We start from the raw sequence: 27,715 nt of genomic DNA, 5'->3' as shown, positions 1-27,715 counted from the left end.
CCCCCCAAACCCCCTCCCCTCATATAACAAAACAAAAAAAGAATAGATGATTAAAAAAAAACACAGAATATAAAAACCATAAGTCTGAAAATGTCCACAGTCCATCAGTGCAAAACCACACTACATGTCAAGCTTCTAGCTTCTTGCATTAAAAAAATCTAGCTTAGCCTATCAGACTTAGCTTGATACTTGCCTCAACTTTTTCATCTGATATATTACTACTCTGGGTCCTTTCCCCTACCAGCCTAGTTTGAACCATTCCAAATAGCTCTAGTATATCTCCTTTCTATGATATTGGTACCCTTCCAGTTCCAGTGGAACCCATCCCTCTTGTACAAGTCATCTCCATCCTGGAAGCAGTCCCAGAGCTCCTGCCTGAACCAGGTCATCAGTCACACGTTCATTTTCACTGAATTGCTATTCACATCCTCACTAGTGAATGACATTGGGAGCAATGCAGAGATCACTGCAGATCTTTTAGAGAGGGGCAGGAAAACTATTTCTTCTTTGTTCCCAGAAATGAAGGTAAATGCATCTGCTTGATATGTGACAATTCACATGCCCATTTCAATCAGGAGCAAAAAGCAAAATTAACTTCTGCTGTAATACACTAAAGTGTTGGGGTCTCAAGAACAGAACCCAACTTCATAGGATGTGTATCACAGAGGGATTGGCAAACATCAAGTTGACAGCAAGTTAATTAAATATATGCATTAACTAGGTTAGCAAAATGTCGTTATATTTAACAGAGACTGTATTCAGTGAAAATTTTAGAGGATTAGGGTACAACAATAGTTCTATTTTTAATCGGATTGTATGCGCATTTGCTGGGGTGATGTGTCTACAATAGGTATGTGGCTCTTGATTAATGGTGACTGTGAATGTGGCTCCAGCGTTACATAATTTTAGGTACAACTGAGCCGGAAAAATCCCACAACAGCAGCTGGAGAATTTAATTTTAGTTCTCTTAATAATCTCAAATAAATGGTATCCATGAAACTGTCGCACAGTCATCAAAAAACATTAAGTTTTCTTATGCTTTATTTGGGGGGGGGGGGGGGAATCTGATGCTGTCACCCAGTCTGACATACGCATCTGGCTCCAATACCGTTGCCGCCCAGCTCCCCTCGAAAACAGCACAACAATTCATGTGAAAAATGTGACCCCACTATTCAAAAAAGGGTAGGAAAAATAAAGAGAGTAGTGAGCTCTGCCCAACACGACAAGGGCACATCACTTCCCACCATCAGCTGTATCTATAGGAGGCACTACCTCAAGCAGGTCCCCACTGTCCAGTGCAAGCCAGCTTCTCACAACTGCCATCAGATAGGAGGTAGAGAAACCTGAAGTCCCACACCACCAGGTTCAAGAATAGCTATTTAACTTCAACCAGTCAGTTCTTGAACCAATCAGGACAACCCTAATCACTAAAGTTTAGTCACACTGTGACTACTTTGAAAATCTAGCTGAGTGGTGCCATAACCACGATCTCTCACTCAATGTCAGCAAGATCAAGGAGCCGATTATTGACTTCAGGAGAAGGAAAAGGGAGGTCCATGAGTCAGTCTTCACTGGGGTCAGGGGAGGAGAGTCAGCAACTTTAAATTCCTCAGTGGTTCAGAGGTTCTGTCCTAGGGGCAGCCAGCAAGTGTAATTATGAAGAAAGCACAGCAGCACCTCCACTTCCTTAAAGTTTGTGAAGATTCAGCATAACATCTAAAACTTTGACAAACTTGTCAAATATATTGGTATATTGTAATATAAAGTATATTGGCTACTTGCATCACAGACAGGCATGGAATCACCAGTTCCCTTGAGTGGAAAATCCTACAAATAGTAGTGGATACAGCCAAGTCTAGCTTGGGTGAAGCTTTCCCCATCACTGAGTACATGTATATCTACAAGGACCCCTGTCACAAGAAAGCAACATCCATCATCAAAGACCCCCACCACCTAGGCCATGCTCTTCTTTCTGTTGCCTTCAGCAGCCTCAGACCCCACACTACCAGGTTCAGGAACCATCAGGCTCAAACCAGAGTGGAAAATTTCACTCAGCTTCACTCCACCCATCACCGAAGTATTCCTACAACCTCTGAACTCTCTTTCAGGGATTCTTCTTTTTATGTTCTCAATATTTATTGCTTCCTTATTACTTTTTAAAAAATCTTGTATTTGCAGTTTGCTGCCTTTTGCATGTTGGCTGTTTGTCTGTCCTGTAGGGTGCAGTCTTTCACTGATCCTGTTGTTTCTTGGATTTACGGTGTATGCCCACAAGAAAATGAATATCAGCGTTTTATATGGTGACACGTATGTACTTTGATAATAAATTTACTTTGTATTTTGAACCTTTGTTCTAATTGTGTTAATTAATATTCAATTAATGCTTTTTTCCTGAATAATCCATCATTACAAAACCCACAAGTGACCAGAAATAATATTCATCACAATACCTGAGCTACAAGAGCAGGCCACGTCTGAGTAACATGTGACAGATGACCCACTCTGCAACTTACCAGACCCGTCCACTGTTACAAGTCAAGATGACTGCCCACTGCCTGGATGAATACCACTCAGTGAACATTAAGGCAGCTCAAATCCATCCAAAAAAAAGTAACCACCTGACGAAGGGTCTCGGCCCGAAACGTCGACAGCGCTTCTCGCTATAGATGCTGCCTGGCCTGCTGTGTTCCACCAGCATTTTGTGTGTGTTGTTTAACCACCTTTACATGCAGCTCAGAGCATTCACTCGCCACGTCATGGCAAACCATAGCTGTAGCCTATAGCATCTACAAAATACCATGCAGCTCATTCCACAAGAGCTACCCACCTCCCGTAATCACTCTCCAAAACACACCCATCATCTTAAAGGACAACAGGAGCAAACACACAAAAAAGCTGGCACCTTCAAGTTCCCCTCCTTCCACCCATTACTGTTACTTCACTTAGCTAAACTGGATCTCTCAGCCTAACACTACTGTAAGGACAGAAGCAGTTAAGGACCTCCTTAAGGTTAGAGATAAGCATTCCCATCCTATGAGAGAATTAAAAATAAGTTCTTAATGATTCATTTTTAGTTTTCCTTATCATGGTGAACCTGGGGATTTCAGCTGATGCTATATCAGTGAATATATTCAAAAAGGAGGTAAGTGATTTTTAATGGGATTAAGAGATATGAGAAGTCAGGAGTAGAATAAACGATTAGCTAGCATCATGTTGAATGGCCGGGTTGGCCCTAAGGGCTGAATGGCCTACTCCTGCTCATATTTTCCGTTGTAATTTTATATCGCTAGTGTTTTGCCTTTTACCTCTGCTGTGAAGACAAATGCGCAGCATTGATTTTAAACACCCTTTATTGGTCATTAATGAATCACCTGTTAGTTTTTATTGGTCCCACATTCCTCTTAGCTGCACATCTTCTTTTGGAGTAATAATGAAATCTGTACTGGCAGCCTTGCTACTCTTGTCATTTTTTTCCCCCTTTTGTGTAGCTTTCAACTATTTATCCTGTTGAAGTACTTCCAGACTGCTAGGTGCCTGCTTTGCATGGTCCTTCCCTTTTAATTCCAACTGAGTGACATGATTTTCTGGCCACAAGTATGTCAAAAATAGAAGCCAGTGATCAGTGTATTAGCCCTCAGATCTGCTCCACTGTCCAAGGACGGTTATGCAGGTCCTGCGCATAATCCAAGGTACACGCTCAGAGGTTCAGGAACAGCTTCTTCTCCTCTGCCATCTAATTCCTAAATGGACATTGAACCCATGAACATGACCTCACTTTTCAGATTCAGATTATTGTCATTTAGAAACCACAAATGCAATGCAGTTAAAAAATGAGACAACGTTCCTCCAGAATGATATCACAAAAGCACACGACAAAACAGACTACACTAGAAAATCCACATAACACTTGGCAATCCCCAATCCAGAGTCCGGAGAGGCTGCTGCGTATTAATATCACGCTACCGTCTTATATCGCGCTACCGTCTTAATATCGTGCTACCGTCTTACTGGCTTTTCTATATATTATCTGTTTTGCACTATTTTTACTCCAGCTATTCAATATACACATATACATACTGTAATTGATCTACTTATTTAATTTTTCCCTTCTATATTATCATGTATTGCATTGTACTGTTGCTGTTCAGTTAATAAATTTCACAACACATGCCGGTGATAATAAACTTGATTCTGATACTGACCGCTTATCTGACTAATCCACATTTTGTTTATTTCCTTAGTGGCCTAAAATCAATGGATTTCAAACTTAAATTTGCTTAACAATTCAGCATCCACCTCTACCAAAGTATTCCAAAGATTAACACAAGTCAAGAAATCCCAAGTAACCAGCTTCTGGGAAACTTCAAGTAACTACCCCTTTTCTTTCTCTCCAAGCACATGGCTCTTCCTTTCAATTTCAATTTATTTCTATTTTCCTCTTATATTTCTAACTACCAGCTGTTAAAGTAATTGTTACCTTGACAACTTTGGTCTCCACTCTGTCACAAACCTTCGTTCTCCCCACTCATCTCCTTCTCTGCACATTAATAGGCTCATTTTCTCACCTTTCCAGTTCTGATGAAGAGTTCTTAAGCTGAAAGGCTGATTCTGTTTCTCCCCTATGGGTGTCCCCTGAGCTGCTGAATCCAGCCAGCATTTTCTGATTTGTTTCAGATTTCCAGAATTTCCAGTGATTCTGATCCAAGTACAGTGGATTCTGGTATCCATTGGGCCAGTATGTTTTGGTCCAATTAAGCGGATACCCCACATAGCCGAAATATCATGGAAATAGTTAAAACAATATAAAAAGACAAACTACCATTTAACCGTGTAATAATTTATGATTTTAAATGAAATACAGAACAATTAGAACACTATCAATACCTCTTCACTACTATAAAACTGGATATAAGTTCCTAATAGTTATGAACAGAGAAAGTTATCTGCTGTGATCTTTTGATTAACTGTAAATTAACAAAATCAGCAAAGACTCTTAGTGAGATAATGTGACTGCTTCTATACAATGCTTTTGATGATTGAATCCTCCAAATCATCATTTTTATTGTAACATACAAAATGATTGTCAATACCTTCAAATTCTTTGTAATTCCTAACTTGCTGAAATAGTGAAATAATTTCATTTTCACTCCCAGCCATTTCTGGCATCTCCAAGCCTGAATGCTAGAAACCACCGTGAGCAGAACATTTCTGAATTTTCTTACCACTTCTCACCAAGTATCAGTAACGAAAATCACTGCTTTTTGAACACAAACACCCCCAAATGATGCTACTTAAAAAATGATTCCTCTAAGCACAGTGAGGTGTCCAATAGCCACACAAGTGTACGCAACTGATGCTGGTTAGAAACTGTTTGGAAACGATCTCCTGCCTGAATTTAGCAGCCGAGTGTCCAAATAAACAAAGGAATTTACGAATATATTCTTGATTTAAGAGTTGTCCCAAATAAATGGCTGCCCCAATTAACCAATGGCCCAATTAAGTGGAATCCATTGTATATCTCTTTCTTAGTATGGAGATGAAGCCCATTCAAGAGTGCTGTCTACGAGCCTGTTAGTATGCACTTCCAAGCTTTTGTATATTTAGCCCGATGGAAGAAGTGAGAAGAGAGAATGTCCACATTGGGTGAGGTCTTTGATTATGTTGGCTGTTTTACTGAGGCAACAAGGAGCATAGCTAGAGTTCCTTTGATGTGCTGAGCTCTGTTCACAACTCTGTGCACTTTCTTGATGACGCTATCACCTAGGAACACAAAGATCTCAATCCTTTCAACTTCAACACCTTTGATGTAGACATAAGCAAGTGCACCGCCTCCTTTCTGAAGTCAATGAAGTCTGTTATTTTGCTGACATTGAGGAAAGGTTGTTATCATGATATCATGTAACCGAGCTCCTTATCTCGTTCCAGCACTCTGCTTATCGTTATTTGAGATGCATCCCACTTTAGTGGTATCACCTGCAAACTTGTAGATGGAGTTAGAGCACAATCTGGTCACACTGTCATGAGTGTACAGGGAGTAGAGTAGTGGGCTGAAGTCACAGCGTTATGGAGCATCAGTGTTTAGAATAATTGCGGTAGAAGTGCTGCAGCCTATCCTTATTGACTGCGGACTGTTGGTCGAATGTCAAGGATTCAGTTACTGAAGGAGGCCTTGACTCCCGGGGTCCAGAGTTTGTTTGGAATAAACTATAGTCTGATGTAGGTCTCTTTACTGTCCAGATGCTCCAGGGATGAGTGTAGGAGCAGGGAAATGGTGAACACCGTGGACCTGCTTTGGTGGTAGGCAAATTGCAGTGGGTCGAGGTTGGCTGGAAGGCTGGAGTTGATGTGTGCCATGACCAGCCTCTTCAAGTTCTTCATGATGCACTAGGACAGGTTATGACAGAGTATCTTGTTTTATTTGGATATTGAGATGATAATGGTCTTCTTAAAGGAGGAGGGAACAACACCCTGAAAATGTCAGAAAACACCCCTGACAGCCAATCCACCCAGGAACCAAGTACATGTCAGGGGATACCATCTGAGATTAATGTTTTCTGCAGCTTCTTGAAACGATCTTTCAAGAATCACTAGATTCTGGAATGGTTCTGAAGGACTGAAAAGTTGGAAATGTCACTCCACTCTCTGAGAAGGGAGGGAGGTGCAAAATGGAAATTAGCCTGACTTCAATGCCTAGGAAGATGTTAATGCCTATTATTAAGGATGAGTTTTCAAGGTACTTGCAGGCACATGATAAAATAGGCCAAAGTCAGCATGGTTTCTTAAGGGAAAGTATTGCCTGACAAATCTGTTGGAAATCTTGAAGGAAATAACAGGCAGGATAGACAAAGGAGGGTTTGTGAATGTTATTTTGGATTTTCAGAAGGCCTTTGATAAGGTGCTGCATATGATGCTGCTTAACAAGATAAGAGCCCATGGTTTTACAGGAAAGATACCAGCATGTATAGAAGATTGGCTGACTGGCAGGAGGCAAATAGTGGGAATAAAGGGGGCCTTTTCTGGTTGATGCGAGTGACGAGTGTTCTTCTGCAGAAGTTGGTATTGGGACAGGCAACTTTGATGGTTGCACAGCAATGGCCGATGGCTTTGTGGCCAAGTTTACAGATGATACGAAGATAGATGGAGGGGCAGGTAGTGTTAAGGAAGCAGGGTGTCTGTAGAAGAACTAAGACTGATTAGGAGAATGGGCAAAGAAGTGGCAGATGGAATATATTGTAGGGAAGTATACGTTCATGCACTTCGGTAGGCTTAGGCTGTTCTCTAAGTGGGGAAAAAATTCAAAAATCAGATGTGCAAAGGGACACAGGAGTCCTTGTGCAGGATTCCCTAAAGATTAACTCGCAGGTTGAGTCAGTAGTAAGGAAAGAAAATGCAATGTTAGCATTTATTTCAAGAATACCAGAATATCAGAGCAAGGGTGTAATGCTGAGGCTTTATAAGGCTTTTGTCAGACTGCACTTGGGAGTATTGTGAGCAGTTTTGGGTCACATATTTAAGAAAAGATGTACTGGCTCTGGAGAGGGCCCAAAGGAGGTTCACGAGAATGATTTTGGGAATGAAGGAGTTAAGTAGTGAGGAGCATTTGATGGCTCTGAGCCTGTACTCACTGGAGCTTAGAACAATGGGGGGGGGGGGGGGGAATCTTATTGAGACCTATCAAATGTTGGAAGGTGTAGATAGAGTAGATTTGGAGAGCATGTTTCCTATATTGGGGGATTCTAGGACCAGAAAGCACAGTCCTAGAATATAAGGACGTTCATCTAGAACAGAAATGAGGAGGAGTTTCTTTAGTCAGAGTGTGCCGTTCATTGTCATGGACGGCTGTGGAGGCCAAGTCACCGAATATATTTAATGCAGAGGTTGATGGGTTCTTGACAATGGCAAGTTGACAATGGTTATGAGGGGAAGGGAGGAGAATGTAGTTGACAAGGATAATATATCAGCCATGAAGGAATAGAAGAGCAGACTCGATGGGCCAAATGGCCTAATTTTATTCCTATGACTTATGGTCTTCATTCTCTGTATGACTGATGTTAAGTCTGCAATGGTGACTGTAGATTCAAGTGCATTGGAGACTCTCAAGGTGGTTGGTGACATACCCATTCCCTTCTGTTCAAAATGTGTATAGAATGTGTTAAGCCTATCTACTATAGTTGGCATTGCTGCCTGGCTTCAATTTGTAACCTGTTACAGTATTTAAGCCCTGCAACAGCTGATGGCTGATCCTGGACTCATTTGGACTGGTACTATTCTTTATCATCTCTGATAGCTTTTTAGAGGTCATATCTTGATTTCTTGTAGAGATCGGAGTCACCTGATTTGAATGCTGCATACCTAGACTTCAGAAGAGTTTGGATCTTCCAGTTCATCCATGGTTTCCAGTTTGGAAACACCTGGATTGTCTTCTTTAGTATGCAGTCCACAACACATTATCTGATCATGATGACAGTGACATCCCCACTTAGGCTGGCTTTGAACATGGTATGTAGAAACTCATCTGTTTCCTCAGACCAGCACTGTATGGCTATCTGTACAGGATTCATCATTTGAGTTTCTGCTTGTATACAGAGAGTAGGAGCATAGCCTGGTGATCTGATTTACCAAAGTGTGGATGGGTGATGGTTCAGTAGGCATCTTGGTTGCTTGCATAGCAATCGTCGAGAGTTTGGCAAAACACACTCTTAAGTTGGCCCAGTTTAAGTCACTAGCAATGATGAAAGGGGCCTCTGGGTATCCTGTTTCAAAGCTGTTGACCACAGAATATACTTCACTGAGTGCAGAATTAGTATTTAACTGAGGTCGAATGTGGACTGCCATCAGGACAGATGAAGTGAATTCTCTTGACAGACAGTATGGGCGACACTTCACCATTGGACATTCCAACTTGTGCAAGCAGGAGCTCACCCAAACCATCAAGTCTGAGCACCATGAGGAGTTGATTAAGAAGGAGACCTCTCTGTCCAAACCCTTCACGTAAGGACTATCAGTGTCATATCCTATTAAATGTTTTGAAAATCAGATTCATTGATTTCCTCTCATCTACCCTGTGTGTATTACCCTCAGGCATCACTTAACTACACGGGTGCCATGGTAGCATACTAGTTAGCGTGACACTATTACAGCTCGGGGATTTCCGGAGTTCAGAGTTCAATTTGGGTAGTGCTTTGTATGGAATCTCTGTACACCCTTCTCGTGGCTTTTCCCAGGGTGCTCCAGCTTCCTGCTACAGTCCAATGACGGGCTGGATAGGTTAATTGGTCACTGTAAATTGTCCCATGATTAGGTCAGAGTTAATCAGGGTTGTAGGGTTGTTGGGGCAACGGGGCTCAAGGGGCTGGAAGGGCCTACTCCATGCTGTATTGTGAAATAAATACATAAATGGATGGCTCTGATAACATTGTACCACTCCATCACAGACATTACCTTTGTGCTTTCCATCCTGCAACTTTATAAAAAAACTACTTATTTGTCACAACTTTCGTTTCATAAAACCATGCTGATCCTGCTGAATTATATCATGATTTTCAAGATGCTCTGTTATCACTTTCCTCATAATTGATTCTACCATTTTGGCAACAAGTGATTTCAGGTTAACTGACTTTGATGTTTTTCTTTTCTTTCTGTACTGAATACTAGTCTTGTATTTGCTCCTTTCAATCTACTGCAACAATTCCAAATTTGTGTGCATTTCAGAAAACCGTCTCAAAGGCATCCAATATCTTTACAGTCAATTCTTTTAGCAACCAGAAATGCAGGATGTCAGATTCAGGGAATTGGCTTAGTTATGTAAACCTTAATTTCTCCTGTACTTTCTCTTCAGTGACATTATTGATTTTGAATTCCTGTCATTAGATGCTCAGTTCCCCGGCAACATTCAATGTCTTCCAAAGTGAGAAGAGAGAAAAGAAAAAAATGTTCACTACCCTATTTATTTTGTTGTTCCACATTATAACCTTTTTGCATTTTCCTCTGTGGGCTGGCATTTAGTTTTTGCTATTCCCTTTTTACATAAATTACAAACTCTTAAAATTATTTATTTCTAATTTACTCCAATTTTCTCCCTTCTTTCCCTTTTATCAAAATATGATTGCCTAATTACACTAAAGAAGCTTTGTAGTCTCTGCTTTGCTAAATACATTTGAGAATTTCAACAAGTGCAGATTCAGTTACATTATGACTCTTACAGATATGGTGGATTATAATGCTGACATGCATACTGTGAATGAATGGTAACTTTCTTAAGTGTATGAACTGGTGGGAAAAGGAAATGGCCCGCAGGCTGTCAATACATATGTTTTGGACCTGTTTCAGGGCTCAATGTAATATGTACAATTTGAATTGACATGGCATGTTACGTAATAAATACATTCTATAAGAAAGATGATTAAACATGGATAGCACATTCAAGAAGCCCTGATTATGAACCTCCTCTGGAACTGAGTCATCTATCATCTCTAGCATCTTCATAGTCCACATTTACAGGAGAAGCTGCAATGTCCCAGTAAGAGATGGTGCATTTAATGAAGAGTTTAGACACTTAGAAACATAAGACCATAGACCATAAAACATTGGAGCAGAATTAGCCCATTTGACCCATTGAGTCTACTCCACCATTTGATCTTTACTGATCCATTTCCCTTTCAACCCCGTTCTCCTGCCTTCTCCCCGTAACTTTTCACGCCCTCACATGTCAGGAATCTAGCAACTGCCATCTTACATGCACCTAATGACCTGGCCTCCAAAGCTACCTGTGCCCATGAATTCCACAGACTCACCACCCTCTGGCTAGAGAAATTCCTCCTCATCTCCGTTCTAAATGGATGTCCCTCTATTCTGAGGTTGTGCTGTCTGATCCTAAACACAGGATGCACAATAAGAAACATCCTCTCTAGATCCATTCTATCGAGGCCTTTCGATGTTTGAAAGTGGAGTCTAGAATCAAACAGCACAACCTCAGAATAGAGGGCATCCATTTAGAAAAGAGATGAGGAGGAATTTCTTTAGCCAGAGTGTAATGAATCTGTGGAACTCATTGCTGCAGGTGACTTTGGAGGCCAGGTCACCGGGTGTATTTAAGACAGTGCCTGATAGATTCATGATAACTCAGGGCGTGAAATGTTATGGGCAGAAGGCAGGAGAATGGGGTTGAGATCCTGTCCCATTCTTCTAAATTTCAGTGAGTTCAGGCCCAAAAACCATCAAACACTCCTCAGATGATGCCTTTCATTTCCAGAATCATTTTCGTGAACCTTCTTTGAAACCTCTCCAACAATAGCACATCTTTTCTTGGTTAAGGAGCACAAAACTGCTCGCAATACTCCAAAATGAAGGATCAGTGCCTTATAAAGCCTAACATTACATCCTTATTTTTATACTCTAGTCCACTCAAAATGAATGCTAACATTTCATTTGCCTTCCTGACCACAAACTCAACCTGTAAGTTAATCTTTAGGGAATCCTGTACAATAGTCGTCACCAACCTTTTGAAGCCCAAGATCCCCTACCTCGGCCTTAGTAAAAGGCAAGATCGACTCCAAATCGATGCATGCGCACCGGGGCAGAAAAGACTGTAAGTAAAACCCCGCAACCCGGAAGCAGAAATAATGTATGAACACCAGGGGTCACCACCCTTTTTTTGCACTGCGGACCGGTTTAATATTGACAATATTCTTGCTGACCAGCCAACGGCGGGGGGGGGTTAAACACTACAGGAATACAGCGATACTCGAAGCAGGTTCCTTATGTCCAGTCTATTCAGCAATTTAGTTTTCGTGGCTCTCGGCACTTACCTGCTGTCCCGTTTGCTCACGTTTTTTCCGCTGGAAAAAACTCAGTGGGTTTGTCTATAAGTGCAGGGTGCTTGGACTCAGAGTACCAAAGCAGTTTTGAGTGCTTCATTGCCTCATTAGACAGCCTCTGGGCCCGAGCTCCAGCCTCCCACCTGCCCGCCCACAGCCTTGGCCAGATGCGGCTGTTCCCATGCCGGGGCCACGGCAGTCGCAGTCCAGAGAGAGCGACCGACTGACTGAGGAGTGCGACAGGGTGCCCGCCTGCCCCCCTTGTAGGATCTATCAGCCAACAAAAGTTTGTTTCAGTAGATCGCAGCGAGGAAGCTGCTCTGCTATTTACGAGACCCTGAGCCCAAATTAGGTCGTCTGTGAATATTTTAGCACCAGGTTCCGCACGAACATTCGGTATGGTAAACAGGTTTAGAGGTGGCACCCATCCATCCACGCTCCAGGCCGGTACCAATGGCACTTCCCGCCGGCCGCGCGAGGCGGCTGGTTACCTGAGGCCAACCAGTGATCCCTGGCACGCTTGGGTAATGACCTCGCGTGTGGTCAAGTTCAACAGGGAATGAGGAAAGGTGCAGCTGACTCATATCGTTTCCCTGCGGCCCGGTGGTTGGGGACCAGCGCGTGGCGGGGGAGCTACACGCATGTGCACTGGGCCGAAAGAACGGAACAAAAACCCCGCAACCTGGAAACAATCTCTCAACGGTATTTGTGTATTTATTTTTAATGCTTTTTCGGGATCTACTGGGAAAGTTCCAAAGATTGACCAGTCGATCGTAATTGACGGGTTGGCGACCATTACTGTACAAGGATTCCAAAGTCCCTTTGCAGCTCAGATTTTTGAATTTTCTCCCTGTTTAGAAAATAGACTATACTTTTATTCCTTCTACTAAAGTGCAAGACCATACACTTCCTTACACTATATTCCATCTGCCAATTCTTTGTCCATTCTCCTAATCTGTCTAAATCTTCTGCAGGCTCCCTGCTTCCTTAACACTACCTGCCCCTCCACCAATCTTTGTATCGGATGCAAACTTGGACACAAAGCCATCAATTCTGTCATCCAAATCACTGACATATAACACAAGAAGAAGTGGTTCCAGCACAGACCCCAGTGGAGCACCACTCGTCACTGGCAGCCAATCAGAAAAGGCTCCCTTTTTCCCACTCTTTGCTTCCTGCCAATCAGCCAATGCTGTATCCATACAAATATCTATTCTGTAACACCATGGGCTCTTTCTTGCTTAGCAGCCTCATGTGCGACACCTTGTCAAAGGCCTTCTGAAAATCCAATGTAATTTCTTCAAAGAATTCCAACAGAGTTGGCAGGCAAGATGTTCCCTTAAGGTAACCATGCTGACTTTGGCCAATTTTATTCTGTGCCTCCAAGTACCCTGAAGCCTCATGCTGAACAATCCACTCCAACACTTTCCAGCCACTGAGGATAGGCTAACTGACCTATGATTTCCTTTCTTCTGCCTCCCTCCCTTCTTGAAGAGTGGAGTGGCATTTGCAATTTTTCATTCCTGCTGAACCATGCCAGAATCTAGTGATTCTTGAAAGACTATTACTAATGCCTTCAATCTCTTCAGCTACCTCTTCAGAACCCTAGGGTGTAGTCCATCTGATCCAGGTGACTTACCTGCCTTCAGAACTTCCAACTTCCCAAGTACCTTCTCCCTAGTAAAAGCAGCTGCACTCACTTCTACCCCCAACACTCGCAAACAATTCCTATCAAACTATTGTGAAAACGTTATACCTACAAAGACATTCCTTTTCTCCCATTAGAACTAGAAATGCTTTAAAATGTGGCCAAAGTTCCAAATTCAGCAAAGGAATAGGGGCGCACTGGCAAGCACAGCGGTTAGCGTAATGTTATTACAGTGCCAGTGACCTGGGTTCACTGCAGCTGCTGGCTGTAAGGATTTTGTACATTCTCACCGTGATTATATGGGTTTCCTCTGGGTCCTCTGATTTCCTCCCACAGTCATAGGTAGGTTAACTTGGTCACAAGGGTGTAATTGAGTCATTCAGTCCCATTGGGCTGGAAGGGTTCGTTACCATGCTGTATCTCTAAATGTTAAAAAACCTAAAAATTCTTTAACTTCTGCACAACAAGGGATGTTGCTGTTTGCCAATTTGATTAGCTCTTCCTTTGACCACTTTCCCACCAAAATAGTGAAAAAGTAAGTCATTTTGAATTTTAAAACCCAAACAATTAAAAATGGAAACCTTTATTCAGGCTTATCGTTAATATATTTTCCTGTTTTACACTGCTCCCAAATATCCATCGACTTACACTAGATGTTATCCCATTTATTAGGTCGATTTCTTTCACATGTAAGGATAAAGCTCCAAATTTGATCATACTGGAGAACAAGATGTGTACAAGGCTGCAGGAATGTTAAGCACCAAGTTGACATCCAAATTTCGGGTCTGGAAATGCTCCGCTATGCCTTTATCTAATTGGGTGATGCTCATTCAATATCTTGCAGTGCCCTGTGATCACAAACTTGTATTAAAATAACATACAGGTTCCTATAATGAAACTTGCCCCAGAGGAGTTCTACAGAAAGGAAGTGGATGCTGGACATGAGTATTGGGCAACCTGAAGGGAACTGAGGGTTGATAAATGGAAGCAAAAGACCATGGCATTGGAGCAGAATTAGGCTATTCTGTCTACTCCGCCATTCCATCATGGTTGAATTATTATTCCTCCCAACCCCATTCTCCTACTATCTCCCTGCAATCTTTTACTTCCTTACTGAATAAGAACCTATCATCCTCTGCTTCAATACACCCAATTGCTTGGTCTCCACAGCCGTCCATGACAATGAATTCAACTGATTCAGCATTTCTGGCTAAATAAATTCCTCCCTATCTCAGTTCTAAATAGACATCCCTCTATTCTGAGGCTGTGCCCTCTCGCCCTAGACTCACCCACTACTGAAAACATTCTCTCCAATTCCATTCTATCTCGGGTCTTTCAATATTCAATAGGTTTCGATAAGATTTCTTCTAAATTCCAGTGAGTACAGGTCCAGAGTTATCAAATGCTCCGTGATATCATAGATTCACCGTGACTGAAAAGATAAGGCTTCCAAGAGAGATGTAGCATGAGGGACTAAAAGGAAAAATCCCATGGAAGACTTTCCATGTAATGGGAAGAAGGCAAACAAATGGGAACCATGGTATTATAGATTATAGACAGTGATAAAGGGCTGAGGAATTAAACAAAACATCGCAGTGAATTACATATGTCTTCATCCTTTAGAGATTAATGAAGATTCCTAATTTCAAGTTTCAATGTGCTTCTTCACCTTACCATCAAAAGCATTTGTGACTCAGCTTATTCAACATAAGATGAATTCTAATTTATTCCTGGCTTAATGGAGATGAATGACAACCATGCCTGGAATAAGAATACAAACTGGTGCAAGATATAGAGAAGATTAAATAAATTGTGAAGGGGGAAACTGGGTCACTATTTTGGATATGATAAATGTCATTTGGAAGAAATTTCCTGTATCTGTAGTTTTGCTTTTTCACTTCATGAACTCTAGAAATATATCAAGTCTTATATTGCTGATCCTATTAGGTTGAAAAGTAATGCAGTACAATCCCAGTGATTTCCAAACTGTATTTTTAAAACCATGAAAAACTTTTGTTTGCAAATGAGAGGCAAGAGTAAGGATACTTTTGATTGCTTTTTCATTCCCATCAGTTAATAGAACTTCTTTGACATCTGCAGAAATAGCAACCTGCAAAAAAAAACAGCATTGAACGATGAGCAAATATGCTTGTCTTGTGCAGAAGTGAAGACAGAACTGACAAGCCTTCAGTATCATGCTTCTTCACCTATTTCTTAGTAACAATCTTCAATCTTTTTTCATTTTATGTCTGCATTATTTTAATCATTCAATCAAATCAGTCAATACTTTTATCATTCCATTTGCGGGAGCCTCTATCTTGCTATCATTCTGTTCAGTAATTGGATTGTGACAGTGGATGATGGTATTCTGAGAGGCTTTCATTTGCAGCCTTCTGTTTATCTAGTACAGCCATCATACTGGGCTGTCACTCTGCCTTTCAGCCTGCCTCTGTCTGTCCGCCTGATGTCCTTCACATAACTTTGTATTGGAGGCGCGTGGCTTTGTAAGGGTAGTGTGTGCTTGTATGTGCACACATGCATTCACGAGAGTGAGAGGATAAGTGAAAGTGTGAGCAAAGGTATGATCGAGAGTGAATCCGAATGAGTCCGCAAGTGACTGCACAAACTCAACAACATGAAGGGATAAACACGAATGAACAAACACACGTATGAGAATGGGTGGGAAAGTAAGTACTGGAGCAGCTCAGCCTGAGAATGGAGCAAAGCAGCACAAAGCCACTATAAAGAGAGAAGGAGGACAGCCAAAGGGTGTAGCACACATTGGTACCAACAGCACAGCTAGAAAGACGGATGAGGGATGTAGAATGAGTTCAAGGAGTTAGGCGGAAGCTTAAAAAGCAGGATTTTCAAGGATGCAAATTTAGGATTACTCCCTGTGCCACATGCTAGTGAGGGTAAAAACAAGAAGACATGGCAGATAAAAGCAAGACCAAAGAGTTCTATGGGAGGGAGGGCATACGGTAATTGGCACTGGGATCACTTCTGGGACAAATGTAATCTGCTCAATAAGGATAGGAGGTAAAGGGGGACCAGGAAGATTTGCTCACGCTACTCAGGAGGGATTAAATTAATCTGACAGAGGTTAGGAAGCATCACAACAGTGCAGCAGATAGACTTAAACATAGATAAATTGGGGGCCAGGGTAGTGTAGCGGTTAACACAACACTATTACAGCTTGGGTACATTCTCCCTGTGACTGTGTGTATTTCCTCTGGCTGCTCCGAGCTAAGAAAGTGGATTAGCATTGGAATTCAGATCTTAGTGCAATTATATAAAAACCGCTGAGAGAAGGGCAGGAATGGTGGCTTGAAGTTGGAGTGCAGAATTTTCCAATGTGACAATGTAAAATAGCAGGGGCTTTCACATTACTGATTAGGGCTAATGTAACTGTTGTGCTTAGAGAGGATACCCCAGAGTGATCATGCACTGACGACTAGAAAATTGTTTGTGTTGTGGATTGCAAGGAACATTGATGAAGCAGAATATAGACCAGTTAGAAAGCTGGGCTGCGTGTTGGCAGATAGAATTTAATCTCAACAAGAATGAAGCGATGCATTGTGAAAAATCAGTGGTTAGACTGCACTTGGAGCATTGTGTGTAGTTCTGGCTGTCACACAGGAAAGACGTGATTGTGCTGAAGAGAGTGCAGAGGAGATTCACCAGCATGTCACCTGCATCGAAGGACTTTAGTTATGGGGGGGGGGGGGGAGATTGGACAGGTTGGGTTTGCTCCTCTGGAGCGAAGGAAACTGAGGGAGTGATCCGATAGAGATATATAAAATTATGGGAATGCTATTGTAGGAGGGGGAGGGTATCAGAAGTAATACATTAAAGATTTAAGCTGGGAGGAAGGGGTTTTAAAGAGCATGTGAGGAGAGACTGGTTGATAAGTAGATCTCCCTGGCAGGAGAGATTATGGACTCAGATTCTACTTTAAGGGACACTTAGAAAGATGTTCAAATAAGCAAGGCATGGAAGGATAGTTCCTTAAGGTTGTTATAACCAGGGGTGGCAATGGGGACAAGCTCTCGCTACCTATGAAATGCTCCCAGTGACGTGCACCTCAAAGAGCCTCTTACAACCAAGTCCAGCTCCTAGCCTTCACACATACTTACCTACTAAACCTGATATAACTGTTTCTACTGACAGCAGAAGGGGCAAAGGTGAGTTACTGATGACTTAAAACTAGTCGCTTCAGACAGATGGGGCTCATCAGCTATGGTTGGCAACTCATCTAGGGGAAGGAAAACTCTGATCTCAAACCTCCGCTGCTTTCTGGCCATACGCATCCATGGGGAAGGCTTTGGGAGCAAACCCCGAGTAAAAAAAGACCCAAAGCTGGAGTCCCTAAGGAATCCTGCATTGAGTTCAACTCTGACTGGCAACTCCTACGACGCTGCTGATGCCAAACTGCTTCGGTCTCTGCAGTTCCTTTTGGTTCATCAGATGTGTGTGGGGGAGGGAAGCTTGCTACATGGGCATCAACTTGCTCTCCATATCGTACTGCCCAGGCTTGCGTTATCTAGACAGCTACAATGCAACATCCATGGTTGACCCTGACCGATGGAGGCTTCGGGAAAGGTATGCTCCTGATATGGGAAAATGAGGCTGATTTGTAAAAGGGCCAAAGATCAGCATAGAATTGGAGGGTCAGAGGACCAAAGGACATGTTAGTGTGACTATACTGTGTGAAAAACAACACTGACTGAGGCCGAGCCAGGGAGTCATTGAGAAAGAGTGAGGGAACTATAAGGCAGAGAGAGTACAGGAGTAAGGAAGAGAGAGAAAGCATGGGAGAGTGATTGTGAGCAAGTGAAAGTGCAACGGAGCAAATGATTGACATGCACCCATATTTTTGGGTTATCTGCACACATTTTACAGAAGTATGACAGGTTCATCAGCTGTCTGTCAGGGCAATAATATTCCTTATACTTGAATAGAAATTTAAAAAAAAGTTTTCTGCTGCATAGCAACGGAACATAATATCAGCTCAATAAAAACTCAGAGCATAAATCCCCTGAATGGTTACTCCGCATCTAATAAGTGGAGTCGGTATCATATTTGTTGGTAGACCGATACAGGTGAACATTAACAACTCAATCACACTGCTCCAACTGTGATACTTCTTCCCTTGCTGGTGATTTTCATGTACTTGGGAAAATAGATTGTCAACTGAAATGCTTTGACTGTGGCAATGAAAGTGGTTCTTCTTGGGGCTTGTAATATCACAACAAGGGATATTGAGTACACTCGGATGAAATGCCTCTGCTCGTCTAAAGCAACAATCAAAATCAATATGATACGAAAGCAAGTCAGTCTAGAAGGTCTCGCAAGATGTTACAGCTTGAACTCAACTGATGCAGGTAACAGTCCCTATGACCCGGCAGTCCGAGCCCTCAGAACACATTTTTCCACTCCTTTCTTTATTCCCTTCTGAATGAAAGGGTGGGGGTTGGGTAGGAGGAGCAAAGAAGAGAACTGATCAGACCTACCATGAGACCAGCCAAGCATGTCATTCCACCTCCCAGTTCACAAACTGCAAGGCCTCTGCAGAATAAATAACATTTAAATAAAAGGAAATTAGAGCACCAGTTGCAAATTAGGTAACATGGTTTTGGAAGGATATATATTACAGCACAATTCAACCTCTGCAGAGACACATCAACAAGCAGGAAGTTACAAAGATATGAAAGGCAGAAGTCTTGCTGCTTCACTGGGCCACCACATGTAGCTTGCTTTTTAAAAATAATTATATAAAAAATAATTGTGTAGCACGTTAAGCAGCAGGGGTTCTCATTAGTGTTCACTGCAACACTGACGCTGCTGTGCTGCAAATCTGAAAAGGTTCCTTTCTTTCCCCCCCCCCAAGAGGCTCTGTGTCCTGATTGTGCCTCCTGTGATGGTGCAGTCAATCAGTGAGGAAACGTCAAACAAAAGAGAGGCAGAAGGAGACTGAATGTTTCCTTCAGCCAAATACTTGTTCAACTCAGTAAGTAACTACTATAATTGAAGAAATCTAAGGCATATAGACTCAGCGGTTCAGCAAAGTGCAAAGAATCTCTGCACTTTGAATTCCTTAAGAAGCCAGTAGAAAATAATCGAGAAGTGTTCTTTTTATTTGCGTTAATTTGATAAATGCTTTTATTCCTATCTTGTGTCATCATCATCTTGGAAAGCTAATTGAAAGGAGTTATTATCCCAATTGTGCAAGATAGGATGCGTGAATTGAAGTGTTTAACTTCTATCACTAAATCTTTGCAGATTTGAAGTAAATGACTGTTGCTATTTTGTTTTGGACTTGTTAAACAATCCCAATTTATTCCTTGGATAATTTCATTAGATAACGGTGCAGAAATCAATGTAGATATTTAAATAGTTGCAGTATTTTAAAAGGAAAACATATACATAAAAAGTGCTCCCTTTATTCCTAATTTTAGGTCCACCATGTGTATTCACACTTTTTATACCTCATCAGAGTTCTCATCCTTTGTACATGATCCTTCCCTCTGAGTGCCGGCAAGCTTTCCCAGTATACAAGTCAATGTACCTGATCCTGATCTTGACTCTGTACACATCCACAAGCATCCTTCAGCCAAGACCAAACAGAACTGTAAGATATTTTATTCCCCTCAAGGGAACACTAAAAACCCACCAAAATCAGTTAACTGACCACATTACTGGGGTAAAACTGGGAACCTTCCTAGCTTAGGTCTACAGTAGAAGAGATATATCCCAACTTGACATGTCTCCTTTGACTCTCACCAATTTTTAAATCCATGCTCCACAAAAAAATTACCTATCCAGATGTTTTGGCTTGGTATGTCAACTGCTCAGCACTTGACTGCAAGTAACTGCAGAGAACTGTGGACACTGCTCAACATGCAACAGAAACTAGCCTCCCCTACACAAACCGTTTCTACACTTCTTTCTGCCTCAGTAAAGCAGCCAACATAATCCATGACCCTACCCACCTGGACATTCTCGCTTCTCCCCTCTCCCATTGGGCAGAAGAAACAAAAGCCTGAATGTGTGTACCACCAGGCTCAAGGACATTTTATATCCCACCATTATAAAACAACTGAATGGCTCCCTAATAGAATAAAATGGACTCCTGATCTCACAATCTATCTTGCAGTGACCTTGCATCTCACTGTTCTGTTACACCTTGCACTTTCTCTGTATTCTAATACTTTATTCTGCATGCTTATTGTTTTACTTTGTACTACCTCAACGCACTGTTGTAATGAATTGACCTGTTTGTCACCGTACCTCAGTACATGAGACAACAGTACATCAATCTACCAATTTAGCAGCCTTTGTCAAATAGCCATCCTGTTGAACTGGAAGTACTAACAGAGAGAAGTAAAGTTAAAATAAAACAAATGAACAGGCACAAATCTTTAATGACTTAATCAAAATGAAATATGAAGAGATGAAACATTAAAAGAAAGATACAGAATGATGGCAAGGATTTTAACGGACAATTTTGGTAGATTCTCAGGCCTGAAGTAGCAGGAAGTGCCTGTGATTGTGTACATTCATTAAGAAAACAAATTTAAAAACTGTTTTGTCTATTTTATCTTAAAAAGCACTGTCTTCTAATGACAAAAGCTGAAAAAGGATTACCTTATTTAACAAGGGCCAGACAACTTCTAATATTCCCCGATTGCTTGAAATGCTACATTTTAATTGAAATCAGTTCAATTGTGAAAGAGAGAAAATGTCTAATGTGTGAATATTTAGCTGTCAAGTCACAATCCAGAAAAGAGCAGCATTTAAAATGAGGGCCTGCACTCTTTCCCTGCTTCATATCTAGCATTGCATGCAAAACACTACCTCATCACACACAAACATCATTTCCAAAACCATAAAGTAAAACTAAGTTATCCCGTATATATCTAAGTAAACTGTTCTTTAAAATATTACACAACATTAAAACAAAATAAGTGCCAACACTTTACAGGAAGTTTGTTCGATGGCATCACATCTCTTTTCACTGTGCTCATGACGGCGTTTTGGGAGGGACAGATGGAGAGGGATGAGGCGATGAGGGGGTGAAGGGGGAAATGGGGGAGGGGGAGAGAGTAAGAGAGTGATGCTGTGTGCATGAATGTTGCTGTGTGTGCCTGTTCATGCATGTACACTGAGTGTGCTTTGGTGTGCATATATTCACTGCTCTGCATGTGTGTGTGCCCGTTGCTATGGGCATGAGTGTGTCATATTGCTACTTACATTGGGGATGTGTATGTTGCACTGTATGTATATACTTGTGTACATTAATTGGAGTGTGTGTGCACTGTTATGCGTGCTAGTGTACTGCTATATGTCCATTGCTCTGGGGGGGGGGATGTGTGTGTGTATATGTGTATTGCTCTGTGCATGTGAGTTGCTGTGTGAATTCGTGTGTTTACATTACTGCGTGTGCTTGTGTGATACTACATGTGTATTGCTGTGTTTGTGTGTGCGTGCTTGCGCATTTGTGAGCATTGCTCTGTATGCATGCATAAGTTGCTGTATGTACTGTGTATGAATGAGTGGGTTGCTGTATGTACTATGTATGCAAACACAGCATGTCTTTGGCATATTTTACTAACCAAGGGTAAGTACGATTATGATTTTGTACCTGAGGCAAAAATGCATTGTCCAAGTAAAGCAGCTGAAATTCACCTTGAACAGTGGAGATAAGTTAGCACAAAGTAAATGAAGAACTATTGAATTGGTATATTAGCAGACAAATTCTCTACGTACCTAAATATGTCACTGTGTTTAATGCAGTAATAAGCCAATACCTCTTCTGAAGGCCAGATGCCTGGAACAAAATGAGAACAACTGTTGTTAGCTAATGGACAACAAGAGCATGAAATCACTATCGAGGGAAAAACATCTTAATGCACAACACTGTAGCTTCTAATCTGCATTTCCCATAGCTTGTTGCTAATCCAGCCCATTGATTAAATTGGCAAAATAGTTCAAAGTCTTCAGATTTATATGTGGGTAACAGCACCAATATTAATTACATAAATTGCAACTGTAGCCGGGATAAAAGAAAGAAAGCTTAGGCTCGAAAGTCACAAATTATTGGTTCAGGCAGGTGCCTTATTAAAAACACAATTGTGCAATAAAGCTGCCAGAGCTCTAGTGACAAAAGAAAACGTCATTTTACAGGTGCAATTTTATTGTTGCTTCACCAAATGTAGAATTAAACGTTCAAAAAAAAAACCAGCAGATCAGTCATACCCGGCCAACAAAATGAACCAATGAGTGCAAAAGAAAATAAATAATTTAATAAATAAATAGATGAATAATCAACAATAAACCAGCTTATCAGGCCTTGTCAGTTGTCTATTTTGAGCAGTTGGGGGGGGGGGGTGAAAAGCTTCCTGTGCTATTCCTTCAGAAGAAATAAATAATTTTAAAGCTTTGATGTGGAAAACAGCAAAAACATAAATTAATTGAATGCTATGATTTGTTTATTAAGTATGTAAATGGTTCATTATCTACTGCTGGCATCTTGAATCAAGCTAAAATTAAAACAACAAGATCTTGACGTTGTGGAATTAGATGCATTTCAAATAATAAAGGTCACAAATACTCTTCTACAGGAAGTCAGTGAGCAAATTTAAATGAAATGCTACAAATAGTGTTTCATTAGAAGTGCTTATATCCTTGATTTTGCAATTTATATTAAAAATACATTCTTTTATAGGACCAGAGCTCATTTTATCAAGTTTGAATTTTCCATGCCCATTCTAACTAAAGGTACAAATCAGCTCTAAAAAGCAGCACAGCAGCCCCCCCACCCCACCCCTCTATCCAGGTGTTACAAAGCACCAAAATCACCCGCCCAGTCAGAAGTGAAAATCTGCAAAGTAACTGTTTAACAAGATAGCATCTTCACCAACATAATTCTACACACCACACTGCAACCATCCTTAGCTATGTTTGAGAAGGTGGTGGATAACTTCACTTCACCTGCTGCAGTCGTTACAGTGAATGCATTCCAGCTCTGCTGTCGGGAGCCACAGATGAAGGAGGACTTTCTATACAATTTCTAGTCAGAATAGGGGCCATAAATCATAAGATGTAGCAGCAGATTTTGGTGATTTGGTTCAAATCTTCTCCACCATTCCATCGTGGCTGGTTTATTACCTCCTCAACCCCATTCTTCCGTCTTCTAAAGAAATTCTCCTCATCTCTGTTCTATAGGGGCATCCTTTTCTGAGGCAGTGCCTTATGGTTCTAGAGTCTCCACAATTTGAAACATTCTCTCCATGTCCACTCTATCTGGTTCTTTCAATAATCAAGGAATTTAATGACACCCCCCTCATTCTTCTAAACTCCAGAGTTCTCATATGTTAATCCTTTCATTCCTGGGATCATTCTTGCAAACCTCCTCTGGACTCTCTCCAATACCAACACCTTTTTTAAAAAAGATATGGGGCCCAAAATTTCTCTCAGTACATCAAGAGTACCTGACCAATGTGTTTTAATTCTCAGCATTACATCTTGCTTTTATATTCTAGCCCTCTTGAAATGAATGCTAACATTACACTTGATTTCCTGACTAACCATTCAGCCTGTAAGTCAATCTTTAGGGAATCCTGCACTAAGCCTCCAAAATCCCTCTGAGCCTGCAATTTCTAAATTTGCTACCTATTTAGAATATAGTCTATACCTTTATTCCTTCTACCAAACTACACTTCCCTACATTGTATTTCATCTGCCACTTCTTTGTCCATTCTCCTAATGTGTCCATGTCTTTTTACAGACTCCTTGCTTCCTCAACACCACCATCTTTGTGTGTGGCTTGGAGTGTATCCTGCAGGTGTTACTCCCATAAGCCTATTACTCTTGTCCTCTGTGGTGGTAGAGATTGCAACTCCTGTCAGAGTAAACTAGATGAGTAACTCCCGTGCATTTTATAAAGAGTAGGCACTGCAGCCATGAACGTTGACAGTACTGGCTGAAGGGGATGATTTGTACTGGGTAGTGCAAAATTTCACGAAATATGTCCAGCCAGCAGGAAAATATTTCAACATAATCCAAATCTGAGCCTTGTAGATAGTAGAAAAGCTTTGAGATTTCATGTGACTCACTGAAGAACATCCAGCCTCTGGTCAACTCTGGTATGCCTCAATCTGCTCAAAGTGTAGGTGCTGCTTTGGCTTCTTTACTAGTGAAGAGGTGTTGTGGGACTAGGTTAGATTACCCAGTATGTGTACACCAAGGAATTTAGTGCTCTTCACTCTCTCTATAGCAGAGCCATTGACATGCAATGGAGAATGGTTGGCCTGTGCCTACCTGAAATCCACAATCATCTCTTTTGTCTTGTCTGCCTTGAGTCTCAGGTTGTTGTTCTCATACCATTTGATAAGTTTCTGTACCTCCTTTCTGTATGCTGACCCATCATTATTGCCGATGAGGCCACCCTCTGTAGAATCAACAGCAAACGATGATGCGTTTTGAGTTGGATCTGACAGTGCAGCTGTGTGTGAAGAGCAGCAGACTGAGCACACAACCTCTGGGGACACCACAATGCTCAGCATGATGGTGCTTGAGATGTTACTACCAATTCTCACTGACCGGGTTCTTTCCATCAAGAAGTCCAAAATCCAGTTATAGAAAGGCTAATGTGAGTCTCAACAAGGACAACTTAGCCACCAGCCTCTGAAGGATGATCGCGTTAAATGCTGAGTTGAAGTCGATGTACAACATCTTACTGCATGACACATCATTCTCCAGGCGGGACAGGGCAGAGTGGAGGCTATGGCATCACCAGTGCACCTGTTTGAGCGGTAGCTGAACTGGAAAAGGTCCAATGTAACTGGAAGGTGGGATCATATGCGACCTATTACCAGATGCTCAGATCACTTCATGGTTGTTGAAGTCAGTGCTATTGGGTGATAACCGTCTAGGCCAGTTGCAGTCACTTTCTTGGGCATGGGAATGATGGTGGCTGCCTTAAAGCCTACAGGGACAGTGGACTTTTTCAGAGAGATATTAAAGATGCCCATTAAAACCTATGTCCATCGATGTCAACGGAAGAACTACGCACTTCACTGTTAATCAAATCAACTGAAAAGTTGATTCTTGGAAAGGAACAATGCTGATCTGAAAGATGCAGTCCAGATTTTAACACTCTTTTGCTCTGACCCATCCGAATGTTTGTTTGATGATCTACATATCAGCTAATAACTCAGATACATCTCCTCCATTTAAGATCCAATAAAAGACAAAGGAACAAATCCACATGATCAACATTCAATTTAACTAAACACTGTGGTAATTTAGGTTTGAGAACAAGATTTTCATAACCTTAAAGTAAAACCATTTTTTGGGTAACATCATCAGTATTATTTCAAAAGATATCCATTATCCAATAATTCTCATCCCAATCAAAACCTGTTATTCTGTGTCATTATCTTATAAAAGTATGTAATATATCTATGAGATTAAAAAAATTGAAAATATGAAATAAAAATGGAAAATACCAGACAAACACTGGGGAGGAGATAGATATAATTTTCTGGTTACTAAGGCAACAAGCCCAGACATACACCAGAAGTTGATTGTCAAACTAACAGGGGTTTTAAGTGGGCAGAAACAGCCCCCGTATGCACACACACACACACACAGACACAGATACCAAGGCTCTCTGGCACACTATGAAAAATCAAAGAACAGCAAGTGACTCGCATTGCCAGTTCTTACAAAGGGTCTTCAATTGGAAGAATTAACTCTGTTTCTACAAAGGACAGACTCTCAGCCAATCCTAGATTTGCCAAACATGCAATCTCTTTGCTAAATTGCGAAGAGCTAAAAGGTTTCTCTACTTGTCGTCTATATACACCACAGGTGCCTTTTTTTTTCTTTAACCACAGAATGCGAAAAAAATAGTTAAGACCAAAATTGGGCCATTGAAGACAGAAACGGGTGAATTTATTATGGGGAACAAGAAATGGCAGATGAGTTGAACAGGTACTTTGGATCTGTCTTCACTAGGGAAGACACAAACAATCTCCCAGATGTAATAGTGGCCAAAGGAACTAGGGTAAAGGATGAACTGAAGGAAATTTATATTAGGCAAGAAACGGTGTTGGATAGACTGTTGAGTCTGAAGGCTGATAAGTCCCCGGGACCTGATGGTCTGCATCCCAGGGTACTTAAAGAGGTGGCTCTAGAAATCGTGGATGCATTGGTAATCATTTTCCAATGTTCTATAGATTCAGGAACAGTTCCTGCTGATTGGAGGGTGGCTAATGTTGTCCCACTTTTCAAGAAAGGAGGGAGAGAGAAAACAGGGAATTATAGACCGGTTAGCCTGACGTCAGTGGTGGGAAAGATGCTGGAGTCAATTATAAAAGAGGAAATTACGACACATTTGGATAGCAGTAGAAGGATCAGTCCGAGTCAGCATGGATTTATGAAGGGAAAATCATGCTTGACTAATCTTCTGGAGTTTTTTGAGGATGTAATTATGAAAATGGACAAGGGAGAGCCAGTGGATGTAGTGTACCTGGACTTCCAGAAAGCTTTTGATAAAGTCCCACATAGGAGATTAGTGGGCAAAATTAGGGCACATGGTATTGGGGGCAGACTACTGACATGGATTGAAAATTGGCTGGCTGACAGGAAACAAAGAATAGTGATTAATGGGTCCCTTTCGGAATGGCAGGCTGTGACCAGTGGGGTACTGCAAGGTTCGGTGCTGGGACCGCAGCTGTTTACAATATACATTAATGATTTAGATGAAGGGATTAAAAGTAACATTAGCAAATTTGCTGATGACACAAAGTTGAGTGGCAGTGTGAAATGTCAGGAGGATGTTATGAGAATGCAGGGTGACTTGGACAGGTTGAGTGAGTGGGCAAATGTATGGCAGATGCAGTTTAATGTGGATAAATGTGAGGTTATCCACTTTGGTGGCAAGAACAGGAAGGCAGATTACTATCTAAATGGAGTCAAGTTAAGAAAAGGGGAAGTACAACGAGATCTAGGTGTTCTTGTACATCAGTCAATGAAAGCAAGCATGCAGGTACAGCAGGCAGTGAAGAAAGCTAATGGCATGCTGGCTTTTATAACAAGAGGAATTGAGTATAGGAGTAAAGAGGTCCTTCTGCAGCTGTACAGGGCCCTGGTGAGACCCCACCTGGAGTATTGTGTGCAGTTTTGGTCTCCAAATTTGAGGAAGGACATTCTTGCTATTGAGGGAGTGCAGCGTAGGTTCACA

At 41.5% G+C, this 27,715-nt stretch overlaps 1 protein-coding gene across 3 annotated transcripts in view; it reads right to left on the bottom strand.

Annotated features, from left to right (window-relative positions):
* camkmt (calmodulin-lysine N-methyltransferase) overlaps nucleotides 1-27,715 on the bottom strand; it is a 332,954-nt gene that overhangs the window by 62,397 nt on the left and 242,842 nt on the right. For all 3 annotated transcript variants that reach the window (XM_073050676.1, XM_073050675.1, XM_073050678.1), the window contains exons 4-6: nucleotides 22,234-22,294; nucleotides 18,978-19,032; nucleotides 15,511-15,574 (exon numbers count right to left, since the gene is read on the bottom strand). In XM_073050676.1, coding sequence (XP_072906777.1) covers nucleotides 15,511-15,574; nucleotides 18,978-19,032; nucleotides 22,234-22,294 — 180 coding nt within the window. The remainder of the gene's footprint in view (nucleotides 1-15,510; nucleotides 15,575-18,977; nucleotides 19,033-22,233; nucleotides 22,295-27,715) is intronic.

The sequence above is a fragment of the Hemitrygon akajei genome, chromosome 7 (genome assembly GCF_048418815.1).
Source record: "Hemitrygon akajei chromosome 7, sHemAka1.3, whole genome shotgun sequence".
NCBI lineage: Eukaryota > Metazoa > Chordata > Chondrichthyes > Myliobatiformes > Dasyatidae > Hemitrygon > Hemitrygon akajei.
Note: the sequence above shows the minus strand (reverse complement) of the source record. Positions and strands in the feature narration are given on the sequence as shown.